Source organism: Pempheris klunzingeri, chromosome 16 (assembly GCF_042242105.1).
Source record: "Pempheris klunzingeri isolate RE-2024b chromosome 16, fPemKlu1.hap1, whole genome shotgun sequence".
Taxonomy (NCBI): domain Eukaryota; kingdom Metazoa; phylum Chordata; class Actinopteri; order Acropomatiformes; family Pempheridae; genus Pempheris; species Pempheris klunzingeri.
In genome coordinates this window covers 11,048,768-11,071,700 of record NC_092027.1, presented here as the reverse complement: position 1 = coordinate 11,071,700, position 22,933 = coordinate 11,048,768, and the positions used below count along the sequence as shown (strand labels likewise).

General features: G+C 40.8%; 2 protein-coding genes across 2 annotated transcripts; both read left to right on the top strand.

Annotated features, from left to right (window-relative positions):
- The first annotated feature begins 261 nt into the window (after positions 1 to 261).
- On the top strand, positions 262 to 7,319 carry mtdha (metadherin a). Its single transcript, XM_070845867.1, has 12 exons — positions 262 to 648; positions 1,852 to 1,950; positions 2,195 to 2,306; positions 2,575 to 2,736; positions 2,964 to 3,014; positions 3,285 to 3,458; positions 4,528 to 4,608; positions 4,776 to 4,847; positions 5,070 to 5,197; positions 5,489 to 5,599; positions 5,739 to 5,838; positions 6,087 to 7,319. The coding sequence occupies exons 1-12, from the start codon at positions 301 to 303 to the stop codon at positions 6,152 to 6,154; spliced, it is 1,506 nt and encodes a 501-aa protein (XP_070701968.1). The 5' UTR covers positions 262 to 300; the 3' UTR covers positions 6,155 to 7,319.
- A 4,775-nt stretch (positions 7,320 to 12,094) lies between these two features.
- On the top strand, positions 12,095 to 22,933 carry laptm4b (lysosomal protein transmembrane 4 beta). The gene is made up of 7 exons (XM_070846335.1): positions 12,095 to 12,246; positions 13,358 to 13,475; positions 15,320 to 15,393; positions 15,499 to 15,621; positions 15,924 to 16,022; positions 17,864 to 17,959; positions 22,778 to 22,933. The coding sequence occupies exons 1-7, from the start codon at positions 12,154 to 12,156 to the stop codon at positions 22,850 to 22,852; spliced, it is 678 nt and encodes a 225-aa protein (XP_070702436.1). The 5' UTR covers positions 12,095 to 12,153; the 3' UTR covers positions 22,853 to 22,933.

Here is a 22,933-nt window from a genome sequence, read left to right as displayed (position 1 = left end):
TCAACAGTTTTATTTTGAAATATGGGTGACTTGTTACCAACGTGGTTTAAGTAAAATAAGAGATTCCTTTATTAGTCACACGACGGGGACATTTACAAGTGTTGCCAAATCCTTAATCTAGCTAATATTGTTGGCTTTTAAATGCCCATACTGAATCAGTTTTTCTATACTGTGAATACTAGTTTTACTGAGATTTCTCCCATCACCATTTCCCCAGATTATATTAGCCACTCCTCCGTTAGCACACGGATGCTGGCCATGGTAGCTAACAGTTAGCTCCTGTTTTCTCGGTTTGTAAAGATGGCTGGGGACCTGCGCGGTTTTGCGGCGGAAAAGGCCGAGCTGCTCTCCACCCGTTTGAAGGAGGTCCTGTCGTTGGGACAAGAGTATGCTCTGGCCCAGTTCGGGGTGGATTTGGGTCTGACCCCCGAGCTGTACCCGACCTGGGTCGTCCTGTCCACGGCCGCGGTGGGTCTGCTGCTGCTGCTCAGCCTGTCCTGGGCCGCCGTCTGTGGCGGTGTGCTCGTCGGGAAAAAGCGGGGATCCCCGGTCACCCAAGGCAGCGGTGAGCCCGACAAGGCCAGTTCGGCTAAAAGTACCAAACCAGAGGAGCAGAGGAAGAGGAACAAGAAGAAAACGCTGGAAAAGGTACCAAAGGAAGAGATATCGAGCGGCGGCACCACGTTGGGTCAATCAAAACAAACAACGGCAGCTAATTACGTCTGTTCATTAGTGTCCTGAAACAAGTGTTTACCCACCGTTAGCTAGCTTAAAGCCTCATGGTCATGTTATTAACTATAGCAAAACAGTAAAGTTTAACGTTATTGAACCTTAGCCAACTTGGTCATCTCATACAGCCCGTTTTGTTTCCTCAACTCAGATGAAGCTATCTAGGGACACTCATGTGCCCCACTTACAAAATGACAAGAATAAAGCAGGTAAACATTCAGTGAATCACCTGGTTAGTAAATGATGCTAACAAACATTAGCTCTGGGTTAAGTCAGCTGAAAGCTAGTTAGTTAGTGGTAGTTCATTAAAACACTATCAATGGCCAACATTTAAATATATACGCCTGAAATATAATCTAGCTTCATAAACTATAGTTTAACTTCAAATTACGTGTTTTTCACAACTATTTGGTTTGCAGCTACACAGCTGTTATTCAGCCAGTGTCTTTTTAACAGAAATGTTTGTCAAGAAACCCCCAAACTGGAAGAGAAGACCATCCTTTCTCTGTTCCTCCTGCTCCATCTTTCAGGAATTGTGTGTGAAAACACACCGTTTATCTTTCTTGGCTCCTTTTTATGATGCTTTTTCCCTTTGTGACACCAGCTCCTGGTGATACAAAGTTGTCAAAGGCAAGAACAAAATACACAGATTGTTCTGCTCTTCTAAAACTGAGCGTTCAGACAGAAGCTGAAAACAGCTGTCTGCCCAGAGAAAAACGAGCTTTGAGCATTAAACCATGTAAACCTGTTGTAGTAGGACCTCCGAATTCAAGTAGGAACTTTAAAATGAGCAGAATATGGGACCCTTAATATCTCAGAAACATGAATCCAGGGTTAATCTAGCCACATGTTAGTTATTCACTCCACAACCTAGTCTTTGTAGTCCAGTGTAAAAGTTAACCACTAAATGGATCCTGTTTTTAGTAGTTTTAGGAATGTAAGTTGATATTTCCTTCATGTAGTAGTTTGATGGTACATTTGTAAAGTATACTGCAAACCCAGATATATTGCAAACATTCAGCTTGAAATTAAAAGTTGAATAGATTATTGTGTGTATAAGAAAGACAAGTGAACAGACTGAAGGGAAGCTTAATGTTATCGGATGTCTGTTTCTCCCCACAGAGGACTCAGTCCAATGGACAACCAGTGACTGTAGTTCAGGAGGAAGTCAAAGTGACGGAGACTATTACCAAGTTAGCCCCACAGATCAAAACTGAGAAGGTATGTCTGAGCTGCTGCTGCTGCCAAAATGAAAGCGTTCTGGTTGGTGGTTGTCGCTTTCAGTTCTGTGGAAGTCTTATGAGACAGTTTTGTTTTTGGTGATGAATAGCTGAAACCTTGGTGTTCCTCCTTCTCAGATTTTCCAGTGTGGCTTCAGGGGACCACAAAGTGTTATATTTACCAGTAGTATTACTTTTTGGTAACCCCATACTTCAGTATAACTTTTACTTCCTCCTATCCACAGGTCCATGAGGTACAGGCCCCAGTTCAGGTGAAAAAGAACAAGAAGAAAGCCAAGACAGATGTGAAACCAGTTCTGCATGTGTCTACAAATGATGGGAAGGAACCTGATGATGGTAAGACTCTACTGTGGTCAGGGAAATTTCATAATAACTTCTCATTTTCAAACTGACTGTTTAGCTGTACCCGCTACATGACCCTCATGTTTTCAGCATTTTGATTAGTAGACTTGTCTTTCAGTTTTCCCGTTGTTGCTACCCTCCTTAATTAGATAATCAACCAAATTTCATCCACTATCAACAAGCCAAAATACTTCTTTATCATGGCCCTGCACATCCCAAGTCACCCAACCAATTAATTTATTTATTTTTTGGTGTCCTCCAGGAGCATGGGAGACCAAAGTCAGTAACCGAGAGAAGAAGCAGCAGCGCAGGAAGGACAAGGGTCCTGAGGACTCTGGTAGCCCAGGAGGGGTTCAGAAGACCAATGTGGAGGCACCTGCAGGCGCAGCTACTACCAACGCCAAGAAGAACAGAGGGAACCATGGTATTTATCTTGTAAATGTTAAAATATGGGGTTTGGTGTTAAATTCAGTCAGAGAGGTTCTGATGAGACAGGCCTGGGAGTATCATTAAAATGTGATGAACATTTATTTAACATACAAGGATAAGCATGTATATAGCACCATGATGTGAACAGTCATGCTCAAACAAGGATAATCTAGTGATATTGCATGTTACTCAAACTTTTTGTTTTTCCCCACATTGTTTCAGAGTCCCTTCATCCAAGAACCACAGGAAAGGTGGATGCAGCCAGTGGAGCAGGTAAAGACAAAGCTAAACCATTATTCTGTGTGAGCAAGGTGGGAAATCTCCCTTTTTATTTATGTATTTTTATTCATCTAACACCAAGAAAAGATGGCGGATGTACATAAAGATGTCTCCTTGGGTGTGCTAACTGAACAAGCAAGTAAACAGTGGTTTTAAAATGATTTTGGTCTTGACTTTAAAATGCAAAATTAGTTAGACTGAAGGTTGTCACTGGTTGACAAAACCGCCTGTTTATCTGTCCATCCATACTGTCTATCTCCTCAGCGCCCTCCAGCTGGAGAGAGGAGCCTTCAGTCAATGGTGGAGGCTGGACTGACATTTCAGCGAAGATCCCAGGTCAGATGGGTGTCATGGAGGGAACCAAGTGGAGTGGCATTTCCACGGCTGCACATTACAGGGCCCCACCGAAGCGTCAGTCCTGGGCACAGGAGACTCAAGGTACCACTCTGACTTGTGTACACCTATTTTACACCACAAATATGAATATTATCAGTGGAGGCACACACTGATTTTGAGGTTAGCTACAGTAACAATGAGATTAATTTTCATTTTGAGAGTCATTTTCACAGCTAACAGAAGAAAAATGCAATAGTGTTTAATTTCACTAAAATTCTGATTGTGTGTAGACATGTGTCCGACTGAGCCATCTGCTGGGCACAAGTGCTATTGCAAGAAAAATGAAAAACAAAATTAGAGCTTAAGCTACTGTTTGTTGTGGCTATGTTATCAGGCGCTGAAATCATTAAAAGTCTATATTCAAATCATCTACTGGCTCAACAAAGGCGTGGTGTTTACCACTGTCACCTCACAGCAACAACACTTAGGGTTCAAACCCACTGGCCAGCTCTGTGGACTGACAGGGTGTCCCTGTGCTTGTGTGGGTTTTCTCCAGGTACTCCAGCTTCCTCACACAGTCCAAACACACGCAAGTTAGGATAGCTGGTGACACTAAATTGCCTCTAGGTGTGAGGTCGCTCTGTGTCAGCAGTATGATTTACTGGCGACCTGCCCAGCATGCATCCAGCCTCCTGGCCAATGTCAGCTGGGATTGGCTTCAGCCGCCTGCAGCCCTCTAAGGATAAGCGGTACAGATAATGGCTGGATGGATGGATAACATAAAGGATCCATTTCTGGACCCTGGCCTCCATGTGGATGTCCAGTTATTTACTGTAAACAGAGCAAAACATAATGCTGCTGTCTCATGAAAGCACTAAAAGTGGCTGCAATTAAATGATAAATAATAATAATGTGTGATTAAAAACCCAATTAAGTCCTCTTTATTTTTTATTTATTTTTTTAGTCAGTGGAAGGTGGTTTTACTCTGAAACTTGAAGAGAATGGCAGCACTTCAGGTCTTGGAAATTAGACGATAGTTCTCGATGTCACCAAATGTAGATATCGGCAGGCACACCTAGAGAAATACACAGTTTTTTTATCTGAATCCCACTGTTTGTTTACCAGAACACCTTTCTCACCATATCATGTGTGTCTCTGTGTGCTCTGGCAGCAGCATGGAGTGGTGTTGATGGTCGTATGAAGACTGACCTCAACTCAGTGTCCTTCTCCATGCTGGGACGAAACACCACAGGTTGGTATTGTGATTAACTGCCACCCAGACACAAACCAAATCTATTTTTCCACTTAATGTCAACAGCTTCCAGTGTTATTTGTTTTGTTTTTTTTTAGCACTAATGACTGATGTACTGTTTTTTGTTTTTTTTTTAATCTCCTCCTCTCCCAACCTGTCTGGATTAGATCCCATATCAAATCCAATAGAGCTGCAGTGGGCCAACCACCGTGATGTCGATGATGAATGGTCTGGATTCAGTGAGTATTTCAGCGACCCATTCCACATAACACACCCTTCTAAATAACTGTGGGTAGAAAAAAAGTAAAGCTGCCAATGATTTTATGCCATAAGGCATAATCCTAAACTTGAAATTAAATACATACAGTTTGAGTTATGTAAACGTATCCTTCACTAGACATGCAGATACTTTTTTACTCTTTTTTTTTTTTTTGTCTAACTGCCATCCTGTTTTATTTCAGATGGGGCGGCGGCAGTGGACCCCAGCTCCGACTGGAACCCCCCAGCAGAGCACTGGGGAAACTACGAAGAGCCTCCTGTGCTGGTGACACCGACGCTTCCACTGAAGGAGCAGCCTGTCCCCAACAAGGTTTCACCGATACTCTATTAAATCATTCACATCCACATTTCTAGATTATCCCCGTGGAAGGCCTAAATTTCTTAATAACATTTTTAAGTCCTGGATTTTATTAGATTAAGGAATCAACACAAAAGCTAAGATGTTGAACTCAGCAACACACAACCGCTTTAATCCTCTTAACTGATTCCATACATTTTTGTGGCGTCTATCCCATAAAGTACCTCCTGATTTCCTCCTGCCATGGTCATCACTGTTACTAATTTCCAAATAATCTGAACATCGGTTTTTGTTTTACAGCAGGTATCGGAGGATGAGAAGGACACTGAGGATCCCTCAGGTGGAGCAAACAAATCTAAGAAGAAGAGGAAAAAGAAGAAGAAAACAGAAGCAGAGGCTGCATCTGACACCCAGGCAAGAAAAAAAAAAAAAAAACATCAAGCTTTCAGATTAATATCTTGCACAGAATTATAAATGCTAAATAAATATAGATATTTATTTGTACGTATTCACATTAAATGAATGTAGTGTCATTGCCTTTGTTTGATTGCAGATGGAGAGCACAGCACCGCTGGTCAATACAGCACCCAAACCCCAAGAGCTTCCTGTGCTGGCCTCCAAAAAGCAGAATCCCATCATATCATCCTCTCAGAGTAGGTTTCACCAGCTCAGCCTCTGGTATAATATTCATTCACAGCAAGGAAAAAAGGCATAGAAATAAATGTTCAAACAGCACAGTAGTAATTACTCATTTCTGGTTACAACAATATTGAATCTCTCTACTTTGCCATTCATATCTTTAAAGCACGCCCTGTATTTTATGTCTGTGTCTTCAAAGTGGTTTAAACTGAGATGGTTCAACACTTCCCTATTTTTCTTTTCCTTTTTCACCTTCTTGCAGAGAAGCCTGAGCAGACCGTGGATCCACCAAAGCCCTCCCAGAAGAAAAAGGCCAGAAAGGAAACATGAAGTCACACAGGTCCATATAAAGCATATGCAAAAATGATTGTTAAACGTGTCACATGCAATAATTACTAGGTACAGACTTTCTTTCTGAGATACATCAACAGTTTATCAGTTACAGAGACAAAAAGAAAACAAGCAGCGGATGTCACCTGCTTGGCTAAACATAGTGATAAAATGTGGTCCTATGGACTGAAATCTTAACTAATTTGCACTATTTGCTACACTGCAACCAGAGTGGAGTTTCAGGGGAGGGGAACTTGCAGTGGAGATACATGTTTATGTAATTATTTTTTATGGCTTCAAGTGTTTTTTTCCCCCCTCCAAGAGTGTATGTAGTGATTTTTTAATCCAAAAATACAAAACAGATTTTATGTTTATGTTTTTGTTAGATGAACACTTTTGCTCCCCAGAATTTTGCACTTTGTTTTGTTTGCCATGCTGCTGTCCTTATGTCAATTACTGAATGTGTGGGAGCGAGCTGCATGTGATCAGGATAGATTATCACTCACACACCCATATGTACATTGGAAGAGACAAGGGCTGCTGTAATCATCCCCCTCGCTAAACTGGCAAAAATGCAAAATTCCATTCAGAAGTTCAGCTAAAACTAATATGATTCTTTAGCTATGTCAGTGTTAGCCAAATCTGTGAGTATCTTCCAAAGTAATGGCCTTGATTTTTTTTTTTTTTTAATTCCCTTTGTGTTTCCTCGGACAGTGTTTTCCTGCTGAGGACAAAGGAACCTGCTCCATTTGGCTATTTTCAGACTGCTGAAGCCTCAGTAGTTTTGATTGAACTTAAAACGGCACTTTTTCACAGCAAAAATACATTTTGTACCCCATTTATTGCCATGGCCCCCCTCTATGAAGGTGTCACTACATGGCCAGGATGGACAGGAGGAATGATTATGACGGCTTACAACTCTTTCAACGTCGAAATTACATACGAGTGTTATGATGGGTTTGCCTATCCTGTTGGCTGTGTAGTTTACAAAAGCTCCTTTTATGAAGAACGGCAGCTGTGGTCAGGTCGGTGTCAGTGGTGGGAAGTTTCACAGCAGTAGAAAAAAGTATCTCATGAACTTCTTCACAACTGCTCCTGCAGAATAATCCACCTGTTCACTGTCCATGTGTTTGATAGTGTTTTCTAATTATTCATAGTTTTTGGGGGTTTTTTCCCCAAAATATGGTTAAATATTGAGCTGCAGAGCAATAGAGAGAGGCGATGTATTTAGCCAGATTTTGTTGGAAGTATGATGACTGAAAAGCCACTGATTCATCACTCATGGATCAGATGAGGGAACCTTTTTTCAAAGATGACATGAAATTTGAAAAGTGGGTGTCGTGAACTGATTCTGGATTCAAATTGTTGGTGGCTGTTGTGTAGAGAGTGCAGTAACTGATATGAACCACCAGGAGTCACTGTAGTGTTGAGGTAAAGGAGGAGTGGGACCGTCCCATTAAGCAGTAGCACTGCTAAGTATTGTCCCTCTGCTTTTATCATTCTGAGCGTGTCTGTATTTATCTGACTAGACTCTGCAGTGGTTTTCTAGCGACTTAAATGTCCCTTCTGCACTCTATGATTTTTTTTTTTTAAAGAAGCATTTATCTTCCAGTTTTTGTGCTAGAAAAAGCCATGCCATGTGTACAGATTGTAAGGGCTTTTTCCAGTTCTGTGACTGCACTGTGCAAAAGGCTGTACTGATGTTCCTTTTGATGTTGACAAATTGTTTTTTACTACCTTTTTGCGGAATGTGAAATGAAATGTGTAACTTTTTTTGGTTTGCACCTGACTTCCAGGATTTTTGATCGGGATTTGATGGTTTTTTTTTGTTTGTTTTTGACATGAATGAAGACATATAGAAATATGATATGGAGCAGCTTTAATTCCACCTCAGAGTTGGTCTTAAACAAAAAAACAAGCAGACACACACACACACACACATAAATATAAGGAATTTAATTCCATTGCCTTAACCTGTAGTTGTATAGAAAGTGCATTGGCATCCTTTTTTATAGTTTCCATCCAATTGCAAGTTTTGATGTCAGAAATTAATTTATCTTGCATGACTTTGATAATAGTACTTGTGTACATGAAATTAAATGAACGATCTCTTGCTTTAACTGTTAGTACCTGGTCCTGGAGTACCACTCGGTGTATATACTGTAAAAGCTTTTTTAATTAGACAAGTTGCAGCTTTTCTGTGGGCATCCAATTTAACGGACATTTAACAGGAGCTTGGTGTTGGTAGACAAAGAGCCTTAGAGCATCAAGGTGTTGATCAGCTGGTGTTGGTACATAGTTGTTGCTAGACCTGATAGAACAAAATGATATGTTGCTGTGGCTTCAGGCGCCTTTTTTTTTTTTATTTTTACTGATGATTAAGATCGATTCAATCAATGTATTTATATACTTTGTCTCTAGGATATGGTAATGTACATGATTTTGTTAAATGAGGAGATAAAAATGATATTTCTATGTTTGTTTGGTAAAAATGAAAAATAAATGAGAATTGCTTGTTATCACATTGTTGTAGACATGAATTTTTTCTGTGTCTCTTGGGATAACTTATTAAAAAATATGGTTTGCTATTCTATCTATGGAAAAAGTTGTGACCGTATCCAGAGTGATTTTATAACATATGTTGGGGATTTTTTTTTCAGCAGCTTTTCCAGTGGCAGTAGAGAGGGATCATGTCCCCAAATGAAACAAGGACGAAATGGCTAAAAGACAAATGTTGCTCATGAAAGATGGCATTGACTTTAAGAACCAGATGTCGTCAGGCGAGCTGATGAAATCTGTTGTCATCCTGAAGACGTACTGATGATTTAACCACTTCTAATCATGCTTTCATAGTAAAGTAACCTTAAAATATGAATTACAGGAGCAGAAGTTTTCGAACAGGGGTCCCAGAAAAAAGGGGGACTATTTTAATTTCACTATTTAATTGACGTTGAATTGAAGTTAACCCAAAGAGAGAATGTTTAAGGATTACTTTTCTGTTCATAGGTTTCACACTCTTTCACTTAATCAGCCAGTCTGCAGAAGTGGGTACCAGAGGCTTCATCTTGTAAAATATGTATCAATTTGTGGGTCCTTGATACCAAAAAGGTTGCACACGATTGAATTAGAGGCATATTTTTTTTAATACTTGCAGTAAATGGTGCTTTCTCCTCATCCATAGGTATGTTGTTTTCATGTTTTCTGTCAAACTAATCTCAAATCTGTGATTAATACAATGAGGATTCACTGTATGTCATGGTGCAAATCTGTGTCAGCAGCCCAGGCCACTGATTTCAGTGACCCTCCTGAGGCCAGAGCGCTGCCCCGTCAGCGTGCTGAGGCAGTCGCGTGGCACATTTACTGAGCCTGACCTCCTTCGTCTCATCAGTCTCTCCATCTCTTATCTCTCAGTTCATTTAGGATTTACCAGCTTTTAATCTCCCGCAATCTCTGGCTCACTGTCCATTCACCTTCAGTTCAGAGAGTGGATGTCACGTTTTTTTTTTTTTTGTTTTTTTTTTCATTCATTCTTCACTCCCAGAGGATTGCTGTATTTATTTGACGTGTTTGTGTGCATGAAAGGCAGATATATTAATAGTGAAGGTCACCCTCTAATGGATGGTACAGCAGTTGCTCAAAGCCCTGCTATTAAAATGACTCGCTAATGCTGTTTTAAAAAAAGATCCATGCAAAGTCCCCGCGTCTGAAACCCGCAGGCCTCACATAGTGCTATCCTGAAACATGTCAGTGGAGTGTGCCAGTATTATACGACCAAACTAACAAATTATTTCACCCAAACACTGGCTTTGGGATTGTATTGTCCTCCAGCAGGTCTGGGAAAAAAGGATTATGAGGCTTTGTATTTCCGGTCATTATGTCAGAGCTTACTCTCCACGTACGTGTTTACTGATTCGTTTAACATTTTTAACACTCTCTGACTATTAGATGGAAAATCTTCTAGGCAGGGAAAAAAAAACACACCATCGGTTTGAGATTTCCTCTTCAAATTGCGTCTCAGCATTTAAAAAGGTGGCAGGCTGGTCAGTATTAAGTCATGGCGGGAGAGGAAAATCCCCTAATGTGACGATGATGCGGTCCACCCACCAGAGCTTAGAGCTGTGGTCACTGGCCCATCTGTCAGGCCTGATCCAGGATGTTTGCACAGACGGAGAGACAAACCGACACGAAATGAAGATTTGTTTCTTCTTCTGCAGTAAAACACATCAATCTTTGGTCATTTATTTAGTTTGAGACATTAAGACATGGTCTCAAAATAAAAGCAGCACCCTCATGAAGACCCCTTTCATATCAGTTCATATCAGTGGTGCATATTCCCGAACAAAGCAAAGTTACACTTGATCGAATTACTACAAATCTGTCGCCGCGCTGTGAAAGTGGGGATTTTGGGGGCCTCTGGATCTCTGGTGAAACTCCTGCTTCCGCTGGTGTGTGTTTAGTGACACGTGGCCGTACATCTGCTCTAGTTTAATCACTGGAAACGACCAAAAACATTTCCGGTGATGTTTTCAGAGCAGATTCCAGGCTGCATTTGCCAAAAATTCATGTGATTTTCTTTGATGCACAAACTTGTTCTTTTTGTGGCGAGTCAGCAACAGAAAGAGAGACTCAGTTCTGCTTTTGACTTAAAATATATATCATGAGCACTTGAACCCAAAATATGATTTTACCTTCTGAGGCTGTTTGATTTGATAAAGGATTTTATCAAGGAGACTCTGAGAGGTGAAAGTATATTTCAGGATTATTTTCTCTACTTAATTCTACGTTTTTGTTTTTTAACCTTTGTTTTCAACATTTCCTACATATGAATTAACTCACATCAAAACTAGACACCAATCACAGCACACCATTCTTTTAACAGAATATACCAAAAGCAAATAAAACTCCCCTATGCTTCATTTTTTTAATACAAATTTTTCTTATTATCAATCTTTTTATCCATGCCAATACATGGTGACCCTTTAGTTTTACCTCAGGTTGCCCCGTGCCTCACCCAACAATTAGAAAATGTGTCTTAACACACATTAAGAGCCATATAAGCAGTCTGGGGTCAGCAAACCAGTGCAGCAAGCTTAAACATTCAGTGCCCCTATATTCAGACTATAGCTTCAAGATTCAAGATTCCTTTTATTATCATAGACTTTACAAATATATATGTATTTATGTGTACATGTGTATATTTATATGTATTCAGTAGCACTGCCAGAAGCGATACTTTAAAAATACTTGCCATCAAATGCATATAGAAATAGAATATGTCATAAAATATGTAATTTGTAATGTAATTACTACTGTATTTTTCTTATTCTGTCTTTTTGTGGTAATGTCCTCTTGTTTTAAAGGGCTACATAGTGTAAATAATAATAATTGTTATTAATATTGTTATTGTATTTCATCAGTCTTTGTGTCCTGCATAACTTTTCTATTATTGCTTATCTTGCCCCCTGCCCTTGTTGCTGCTGTGACATGTAAATTTCGCCCGATGGGGGGGATCAATAAAGTCCATCTGATCTGATTTTATGTATAGAAATGATCATAAATAAGATACTGCACAGTTTGTAATGTGTACAGGTTAAAACACATACAGGAGTTTAGTGCAGCCAGTGGGACAAAGCAGCATGAAAGGCTTGGACTGAAATATTTTGAAGCTTTTTTTGCTTGCATCCATCCATCCATCCATCCATCCATCCATCCAACCATCCATCCATCCATCCATCCAGATCCCTCTGATCTTGGTCAAATCCTGCTCTGGTCACATGACTCCGGGATGAGCCAGATTACCCCCCTCCTCCCTCCCTCCTCCCTCCCTCAGAGGCGGAAACATCTCCACACTCACTCTGGATGTGGCGGTCCTAGCACCGAGGACACCGACTCTTCTCAGCTTCTCTGCTCTTTCTTCTTGTGTAGGAAATTGTAGCTCTTCACTACTTCATTGTCGGCAGCCTTCATGAAATAGCGCGGCTCTCACGGCAGGATAAACCATGATTTCGCCATGGGACCGGTGGTACTCGACGAGCTGCTGCCTCTGCTGCCATGTACGGACGGGCACCATTATCTTGGGAATATGGTACATGGTAAGGCACATTTTTCCACTCGTTGTCAGCCCCAGACGTCCTCAGATATGGCTGAATGTGCGAAATACGAGGTGGTAAATGCGAAAATGCCATCGAGCTTTTTGTCACAGCTGCAGCCAAGTCAGCGAGCTGCTGCTGCTTCTCTTCTGTTGTTCTGGGCTGATTTGCCATTTTGAGGATGTTCTCTGTTTTAAAGACATTTAAACTCCAGTGCTGGCTAATTAATCACCACCATTTCCATTCCAGGCGTCTCTCCTTGCTATTTATATTTATTTATATATATATGTATGTGTTTTAATCATTTATAAGCACATGATAAGAAAATGCTGGCACATCCTCGCAGCCCTGTGTGGATCTGATCCTGATGAGATATCCACACACTTGTTATCATGCTGAAAACACACATCACATTTGTTTTGTTCCACGTTTGTACCGGTTAAATATAGAGATTGCTTCTGTTTTAACCCAGGGGATAACCTAAAGTTTTAAACATAGTTCAGTAAACCTCCTTAATCCCTGACCTTTACAGAGTCCCCCTCTCTGTTTGACCCCACCAGGCCAGTGATGGTACCTACATGAGGAGAAAACACTCAGGACACACACATACGTGGTCATTTAGTTTTTTAATCATGCTGGTTTGACAGGTTTTGATCATCAAGTAATCAATTCAGTTCTTTCACAGCATCTCTTACGTGACGCTTTTCTCCATTTGGTGTTTTTATCGTGCATGACGTGATGGTTTTGAAGTCTTGTTTGGAAAAATGAAACACATTTTAGATGTCACCTCGGGCTGTGTGAGCTTCATGTGTGTTTTTGACTTTTCTGGCGTTTTTAGAGATGATTATTTTCAACAATAATCGACATTACATAAAGCCACACTGGGCTTTTTTTCCCCAGTAGATTTATCTACGCTCAGCTGTATCTTATCTAACTAACGTAAAAATAAATCTTATCAAATAAGTTATCTAATCCTTTACTTCACCTGCAGCTGTTTTTTCCATTTGAATCACTTTAATCCGACACCCAGAAAAAGCCCTGATCCAATCTGAGGGTTAACCCAAGAACTCCATTGTGGAATACAATATTAATATTAATCTTTATTTCCCCACAGCTCATCAATGCGGTGGTCCTACTCATCTTGTTGTCAGCTCTCAATGACCCAATTCAATACCGCTACCACCTTACCAGCTCTGAGCTGGGAACCGACATCGATGTCATGGACGATGCAAGTGAGTGCAACCTGTCCCGTCATTGATGCATAGCTAATCTGACTTTGTATACACTGGATTACATGTGCTCAGCGAGGCACGTTTGGTATTCTACATAAAAAGTGCAGTGCCGTTTCAAGATGTGTCAATATGATTTGAGTTTAGAAGGAGGATACACAAAGCATTTTTTTATTCTAAGCACTGAAGCTACATCAGATTTTTACAGTAACGAAATACTCAGATACATCATCGGTTTCATGGCTCAGTAACATATTATTTGGATGAAACCCCCCAGCTCTGAGTGCCCATTAAAAACAACAACATGTCCACATAGCCCCATGTGTTTCTGCAGTTCTAAAATCGCCTCTCCTTTCTGCCCACTGCTTTTTTTTTTTCCCAGAATGCTGCTCTCAGCACAGACATAGCTGAGTAGGCTCGGCTCCATAGTGAACAAATCAGAGTGCATGTGTATTTTCAGTGCTTCCCCTCCAGCAGCTATCATCATCACAGTCGCCTCTGGAACGCCACAGACGCTGTCACTGGCTACTCTGATTAAAAACGACTGCTCTAATTCTCCATCGGATTAGAACGGCCATCTTGACTGACTCCCCCTCGGATAGTGTTGTTGCTGGTGCAGCATCAGTCAGAGATTTTGAAAGAGTGGGGAAGGATGGAGGCAAGCTGGTGTCGTGGTTGTGTAATAGGCAGGTGTCAACAATACCAGCGTCACCGTGATTACGTGCAGAGAAATCATGAAATGAAAACTGAAATGTGTGGATGATGTTTTGTGTGGGGTGGCAGCGCTTTCATGTATGCATGTATCGTTTATATATAGTAGATGTGAACGTGTGTGTGTGTGTGTGTGTGTGTGTGTGTCAAGGGATTAAGATGGAAGGGTATCATCATTTCCTGGGTCTTAACACAGTATCAGTGCTGTAATAATCACTGTTGCTAAGGGGCACAAGAACAGTAGAGCTGCAATGATCAGTCCATTTAATTGTCAGTCCATTAATTAAATTGCCAACCATTTTGATAATGGATCTATCACTCTGAGTCTTTTTTTTTTTTTTTTCGTAGAAAAATATGTCCAAAGTTTCTGAATTCAGCCTCTCAAATGTGAATATTTTTTTTGGTTTTGCTATGACAGTAAACTGAATATCGTTGTGTTGTGGACAAAACGAGACGTCTGAAGACATCACCTTGGTTTTTGATGATCAACCTTTTTCATCACTGTCTTGACGTTTTTGACGTAAACAACTAATCAGTTAATGAAATGAAAGAAAATGATCGACAGATTAATGGACAATAAAAATCATCTTTGGTTGCGGTGCCAAAGAAAAGTCATGATGAAATGCAGATTTGCTTTTTTTTGCAAGTTTGTTTTTTGTCTTGGAAATTATTCTCATGCAATTCTGACTACCAGGCATGCATTGATTTCCACTGTTTCACAGCCAGTGCTGTTGCTACCGCTGCATAGTGGTCTGGGAACCCGTTTACCAAACAGCACATGGGCAGATATCCTGTGTTAACCTGATGTCAGTAAATCGCTGTCGGCTACTGCGCCACAGTGACGCTGACGGGTGTCTGATTAGTCAGATTTCACAGCTGTAATGTGAATGTCAGATGGGTGTTGCGTTTTGTCAAATTTAGCCACCCTTGCGTAACAATTACCGATGTGCTGATCGTGTTTTGTCCAAGGCAGATTGGGTGCTAAAAATAGTGAGGTTACTTAAGGTGCTTTGTTTTACACAATCCATGTCCCCAAAAACACTTTTGGATTACGTCAGCGGGTTCCAGTGAAGTTACGTGTTTGCCGCTGGTGATCTACGTCATCTGTTCTGATTATTTCTGTTTTCTTTCTGCAGATATCTGCATTGCCACTGCAATCTCCCTACTCATGATACTCATATGTGGCATGGCAACATATGGTGCTTACAAGGTGAATAAACAATCAAAACAAACGTGATTCAAACAGACATTTGAAGTTGACAAAAAATTGTTGCTCTATGAGTGTCTTCATCTGTTTTCAATGTCGCCCGCATAGCAACATGCAGCTTGGATCATTCCATTCTTCTGCTACCAAATCTTCGACTTTGCCCTTAACACTCTGGTAGCCATTAGTGTGGTGGTTTATCCGAACACGGTGCAGGACTACCTCCAGCAGCTGGTAAGAACCATTTCCCTCCAACCCAAACACCTACATAATGACTTCTTAACTGCAGCCTTCTTTCTGTTCTTGAAACATTTGTTATTTTTAAGGAAAGGAAAAGTGAAAGCAGCCCAGTCACAATCACAGGTCCTAGTTATGTAGATTAGGTGTCCATTTGAAACTCCCTGGTTGCTTAGGACTAAAAGAGTCAGGTTTAGTCAGAGGCTTATATTTGTAAAAGGACACTGTAGTGCTTTCTGTTTCTGTTTTACGCCACTGATTTTTGTTTCACTAACTCTGCCTCTCTCCCTCCTTTCCAGCCGGGGACATTCCCTTACAAAGAGGACATCATGTCCACCAACAACATGTGCCTAGTTTTTGCAGTCCTCCTCTTCATTGGCTGCATCCTCTCCTTCAAGGTAAGCCCACAGAGTCGCTCCTTAACTGTAGGTTCTCCCAGTCGGACTGGCTTTAGCCTCGAGTCTGCAACACACATCTGAATTATGTCTAAAACTGCACAGATGCGAAGAAAAATGTAGGTATATTCAACATGCTGCTACATGTTATGCAATCTCAGTGAACATTTGGGCCTTGTAGATGCCTTTTTATAGATATTGCAACGTGATTAAGGCTATTAAGTGTCACACTGCGCACATCTCATGCAGTATGAACCATATGGCATGCATAATGAATCTGCCAGTGTGAACATTCCCATTATCAATGTTCTTCACGGGATTATCACACAGTCAGAGAGCAGCGGGTCAGGGACAACAGGAAACCAACTCCTGTCAAGCTAATTCCCCCTTAATGCATGGATGATTCTCCAGGCGTAGCTACGCTCTGGGGCTCTGGGACGAGATGGGACATGAAGTTGCAGTCATCTGTACAATCAAATCAAGTTGTTTCTCCTCCAAGCTCAGATTGGAAATGTTCTCGGCAGATATCCAAAGCCAGAGCCGGGGTTTTATGACAGGAAGCAGCCACTGGATGATACACTGCTGCACTTACAGAGAAAAGAGTTATAAATGTCATGGCTCAGGCAGAGAGAGTATATCTGATTGTTGAACTATTTATTGCCAGAAATTTCAGCCTTTAAGATCAAATTTAGGTGTGCGCTCGCTCAAAACATAATATAGTCTTGACATTTTTAGAGCAAAATTATTAGGACCTCAATTTATTAATGGGCTTCACCTATCATATATATTGGCTACCGTAGTGACGATAGTTGAGTCAGTCCCCTGGAAAAGGGCCAAATCTGAAACCTGGAGGACGCGTTCAGCTCTCAGATCAGAGGCCGCGCCTGCCAACGTTCCTGCTGAAGCCAACATCCTCCACTTGACTGCACTTGGCATAAATGACAGATACAAAGAGGCAGGAAGAAGGAGCAGGGTGCAGCAGATAGGGAGGTGTGGACGGATAGATGGTCGAATGAGTTGAAGACAGACAGCATGCCGTAGAAAGTATATGACACTCAGACTTTGAGGGGATAAATGACATTTTGAATCACAATGTGCTAGACTCGCAGTGCACATTCCTACAAACGCACTGGGGGATTAAAAGGGCAATAAATGTAGGTGTTACCTTTTTTTAAAAGACAAAACCAAAATGCACCATTTACTATAATCAAAATCATGAGTTGAAATGGTTCTGTAGTACCATCTGTAGCTGCATTATCACCATTGTTGTTTTAACGGTACAATTGTTCATACAAAACTGCGGTGCATGCAGTTTAGAGTCGGTGTCACCGAGTGTGGAGGTCAACTCAGCAGATGGTAAAGTGATTGGCTAGCAGGCAGCCTGGTTTCCTAGTTGGTTGGTTGCACTTACTGCTGGCAGAGGTATCGACTCAGCAGGCTACTCACACATATACACAATGAACCTCCTGTTCTTCTGCCAAGTCAGACAAACCTAAACTCGAATGCTGCCATAGCCTTACAGCGGCCCGGAGATGCCGGATGAGTTGCCTTGGCTAAAATGTCGGTGGTGGACCAACAAGGAAACAGTGCACACGTAAAAGTATCTTATATTTGTACAACTAAACTGATTAGCTGTGTATCGTGTGCAAAGGTAGCTGATGTATGACTTTCTGTATCAACTAGTGATATGATGGATCCCGGCTGTCATCCTCCCTCACCTTGATGAATAGATGAGGTCACAGAAAGCAGCCTGTTGTTAATGAAAAGTGGAGACAATGCTGCTAAAGGTCATTGTGTGTTCTTTTGTTTTCACCCCCCCCCCCCCCCCCCCCCCCCCCCTCCAGGCCTACCTGATTGGCTGTGTGTGGAACTGCTACAGATACGTGAGCGGCCGGGGAACCACAGAGGTCCTGGTTTATGTCACCACCAATGACACCACGGTAAGTCCTCACATCCCCCCCTCGTGCTCCACAAGGACATACCGAATATCCCCCTCACTCAGATCATAATATGATTGCATTTGCAGAGCATTGATTTTTTTATTTTTTTTTATTCTTTTAAGATTTTAGCTGACAAGCTTTCAGTTCATTATGTGAGGTGAAGGTGATTCAGATAAAAGAATATTTGAAAAGTTGATGTCTTCGCTGTGCTTAGTTCATTAGCATGAAAACAGTGCATCAAATGCTAGGCTCAACATCTGTAAGGATTTATTGATCTATGCTAAAATATAGACTATATTGACTTTTTTATGTTATTGCAGTTCAGTGAGTTGATACCTCTAAATGTACAAGGTAAGGAATATCTATAGGCATTACTTGTATTGTGAAATATAGTGACTGTGTAGCTTGTGCTTAGAGCAGCAGTTACTGAAAGATAAATAGATTATAGATAGATTTTATTATTAAAACTAGTAAATGCGAAATTCTCAAAAAAAAAACCCTCATTAACCTCAACCTCAGGCTTGAGAAGTTAAATGAATCCATGTAACGCAGTAAAGATGGGAATGGTTTGTGTTCAGTGTCGGAAATCATTTGTCCAGTAAGACATAAACTGGACGGATTTCTGCAGCCACATTACTGAGGAGGAAAAGGCACCGTTTAAATATAACGTAATGTCTAACGTATCCTTATTTACATACTGAATATGAGTGTGCAATGTGACTATCTTAGATCATGAAAAATGTAAATCAGAGCCTTTACAGAGAGATCATTAGTATCGTACTACACTGCCCGTTCTATCAGTTGCAGCCAATCTTAGCCTTTCCTGCTCAGTAACCACAGGGGAGATGTTTTCCTGCAGGACTGAAGTCGATTCCTACGTCAGGAACAACCCCCTTCACTTCTCCAGCAGTTGCCAGCAAAGTAACACAAGGGACCTTTACGTTGTTCTTGGGGAAACTGCTGCTTTCATTCTTAACAAATCCGTATGTTTACTGCTTAAGTTTTCCGCCTGGTGTTAACACGTGTCTTCACATACATACATGTACACAATCCTCATTTGCATTCAGATTTCAAGTCCGTTTTTAGGGAGTAATAGAAAAACAAACTTTCTCAGTGCAAATGTAACCATGTGGCAGTTTAGGTTTTTTTTTTTTAACAGGGAAATTAGTTTGGTTGTACTGTTCAGTAACTTCTAGAATAGTCTAAAAAACCTGCATGAAAAAGAATTGTGACAATATAGTGGATTGGGATCCTGCCTGGGGAAAAAAACCTGATATATTTTTGCCAAATCGTCCACCCCAAATAGTGTACATGAAAGCAATTCAAAATTCAAAATGAAATGGGGGGAAAAAGTATTTTCGGAAACTGCTTTATCCTGTGCCCCTGTATATTGTGGCGATAAAGTAATTTCACGTCAAATAACTCTCCAAGAGGTTCAGGTTAGTGAGGTCCTGCTACAAAAACCACCAGAACATAAGAAATATTAAAATCCTGTCATGTCACAGTCTCTACATACATGTACAGGTGACCATGTTATGTGTAGTATTTTAACCCTAAACCAACCTTATTGCCAAATTCGAAATTACACCGAGAATAAAAGAAAAGAGTAACGTTCAGGATTTGGTTAATATTGAGATAAGAGAGAGAAATTAAGCCTTTACTAAAGGTGATTAAATGCATGAAGATGTGTTGATTTTTGACTCATTTTAAAATCCTACACATATCACTTTAGGATTTGTATTGAAAATTATGAGTAGAACAGAAGTAAATAATAGTAATTCATAGAAACCCGACATTTTTCTTCTTCCTAGCTCACAGTGTGTTGTAGACAGTACGGTGAAAGCGTCTCAGCGTTGCCACTGTTCATCCCGGCTGTCTGTCTGTCTGTCTGTCAGTCAGCGGAGTGACTGTACAGCGCTGTAGCGGTACAGCAGGTGCTGCAGGTCATCCTGAGGTGTGATTGGCTGGCTGCGCAGCGCCGGGTGTCGTCTATCCCTCTTGTCCTCGTCAGCGTTGACTTAGGAGGTTTCTGAGAGGCTTTAGCACAGTCACGGTTTCCATTTGTCCATCTGTAATCCCCCACACTGATACATAAGACATTAATCTGTCTCACGCCCGCTGTCGTCTCAATATGTAGCACTTCATCTGTGTGTCACTTTGTCCTTGTTGTTGTCGTGGCCCTCGTTCACACCGCTGACGTTTTCCACCCTATGAAGCAGACTGTACTGCAGGAGCTAATCCAGTATGGTACTGATATCATATTGTGTATCAGATGGCCCTTCAGGAAGTATTGGATAAGTGCCACTCACTTTTGTCCACTGCAGATATGATGGAGTGGAGGTCAACTGAGAGAAAAATTTAGAGAAAACACTGAAAAACGTGTGGCATGAAAACAATTTAGCAAATACTTTGTTTAGACAGACAAATTAATTTGCAAGCAGAAAGAGAAAAATAACTTATGCAAGCGTGTTTGGGTTAGCTGGTAATGAGGTTGAATTTGTCTGGTGTATTTTTTTTTTTTTTATGAGGGGCTAAATCATGCTCTTAACCCACTGGGTGCTGTAGTTTTTTTCCTTTTTGTTTTTTTTAATGTTAGTTAGGAGTAAATCATGCATTAGTCCTGGACAATTTCCAGCTGTGGATTAATACACATTTGGTGCTCTACTTTTTTGTTCTTCTCATGAAAGTTGTTAATTATAAACAAATACAGAATATTGACAGCTTTATCTTTTAAACACACCTCTCTGTAGAAATAGAAAAATGTCATAAAAATGATGAGATTTAGTTTCAACTTGGTAAATACCCACATTAGAAATTACACAGCACAGTGAAGTACAGGAGGCTTGTGATTGTAGCATGTGATTTGGGCTGAATCACTTCCACACAGGTTGTGAATGATTGATTTTTTTTTTTACTCTTAGTAAAGCTTAAAGTCTTTAATTTTATTTTATAAATGTGTGTAAAAGCCTTCAGTGAACAAATTGTTCAAATTGATGAAATACTGACTATAAACAGTACATTATTAATGCAAATAGAAAAACAGAAAATTAGTATGCATACATACAAATGTATACTATAAAATTATTTTTTATTGTATTAATTAGGAAACCAAGAATACACAAAACAAATGAAGTAAACAACTGCGGCAACTAGGTCAAAGTGAAGGCCACAGCACAGGCTGTGTGAATTTTAATTAGAGAAAAATCAGGGAACAAATGCTATTTAAATGCAACAAATGTCTGCGGCACATGAGCCTGCCTGCAATGACTATACACAGAAATCTTTTTTTTTTTGTCTTTACACTGACAACAAACTAATTGTATTAACTTACTATTGTATATTGCTGTTTGTCCTCTCAGGTGTCCTTGAGTGTTTTGAAAGGCACCTTTAAGTAAAATTGTTGTTATTATTATTTCCACAGGTTAATCAGCTCACATATTAACTTTGATAATGACGACATGCTTTTATCACATGAATGCACAGAGCGCGCCGTCTATTTTTACTGTTAGAAAGCCAGCAGTGTGTCTAAATGGCTTTTTATTGCCTCGAACATCAAGTACCCAGCTGCTTATTTGCCGTGCTTTTATATAGATGCCATTAAAATGCACAAGGGTCGACTCTCACTTCTCCTCCTCCCTTTATATATCTGTCCGTCCTCCTCTCTTCTTCTGGACATGTTACATAATTGTCTGCTTGTCCGCTTCATTTCAAATCCTCTCTGTGATGTGTTTGCAGGGCCTCCCTGGCTGTTTCACAATTCAATCCCCTCGGAGCATATTCTCTCTATTCTCTCTCACTCTCTCTCACTGAATTAGCAGCAGCGCTGGTTTTATAACACCATTTACAGAGAGAAGCTTCCGATAGAGAGAAGGCAATCTGGCATCTAAAGAACAGGGATGTTCTCCTTGCAGCCAGTAATGCCTCCTATAGGCACTCATGGCTGGATCTGAAATCTCTTCCTTTAATTCGTATAAACAGTCCGCCATTTTATTCGAGTGTCTTAGTTGTGAGTCTGTACATATCTGCACCATAGAGTTTATTCAAAAAATGCCTGACTGAATGAAAGCAGCAGTGATCATGACACATTCACTACTTTCTGATAACTATTCCACATTTTATACATGGGAAATGGCGTGAGAGTTACTCCACTAATAGTGCTCATAAAATACTGCTGCTGTGTTTATTATAATGGGAATAATCGGCGACAGAAACGGCAAATTCTCATTGGTCAGACTGAATCACTGGTGTTACTGCCATGAGGCGAAACGCCTTCTGAATTTCTTATTTTTGTGCATTTAATAAACTGGCACTGATATAAGGGAGTGACTGATATGAGAGAGCACAGAACACAGAGCAGAAGGAGAAATTGTGTGTTTGTCGACATTGCAGTGAATTAATTAGCGTAACGTAGAATAGTCATAGCTTTTTTTTTTTTTTTTTTAAATAATCGATTTTTTGAAGAGTCTGTAGAATTTCAGCGATGAAGATCATCTTTGGTTGACTGTAGCTCTACTGCAAAGTGTTGTAAAGTAATACTTGCCAGCTATTGGGAGCTTTCAACAATATCTCACAGGCCTCTTCAGCAGATAGAGCGAGCTCATGGGTCATCACGTGACTCACGCAACAACCACCACGGCTCTGTGCCTCGAAGAAGACTGTGAGATGCAGCTGAAAGCTCCAGAAAGGTTAAATGCAGGTTAAAATGCGACCACTGAACCACATTTACAGCGATGAGGCTCTTCATCAGAATGGATAAAGTCACAGTCTGAGGTACGATTTTGGGACTGAGCCATCCTTTGGGTTTCCGTTACATTTCAGGTTCTGCTGCCGCCGTACGAGGAGGCCATCGCCATCCCGCCGAAGGAGCCCCCTCCCCAGTACATGGAGGCATGAGAGCGAGTCCTCCCCGCTGGACCCTGCACCCCGAACAGCCCCCACATCTCCCTCCAACCGTAGGACCCCAACGCTGGCTGG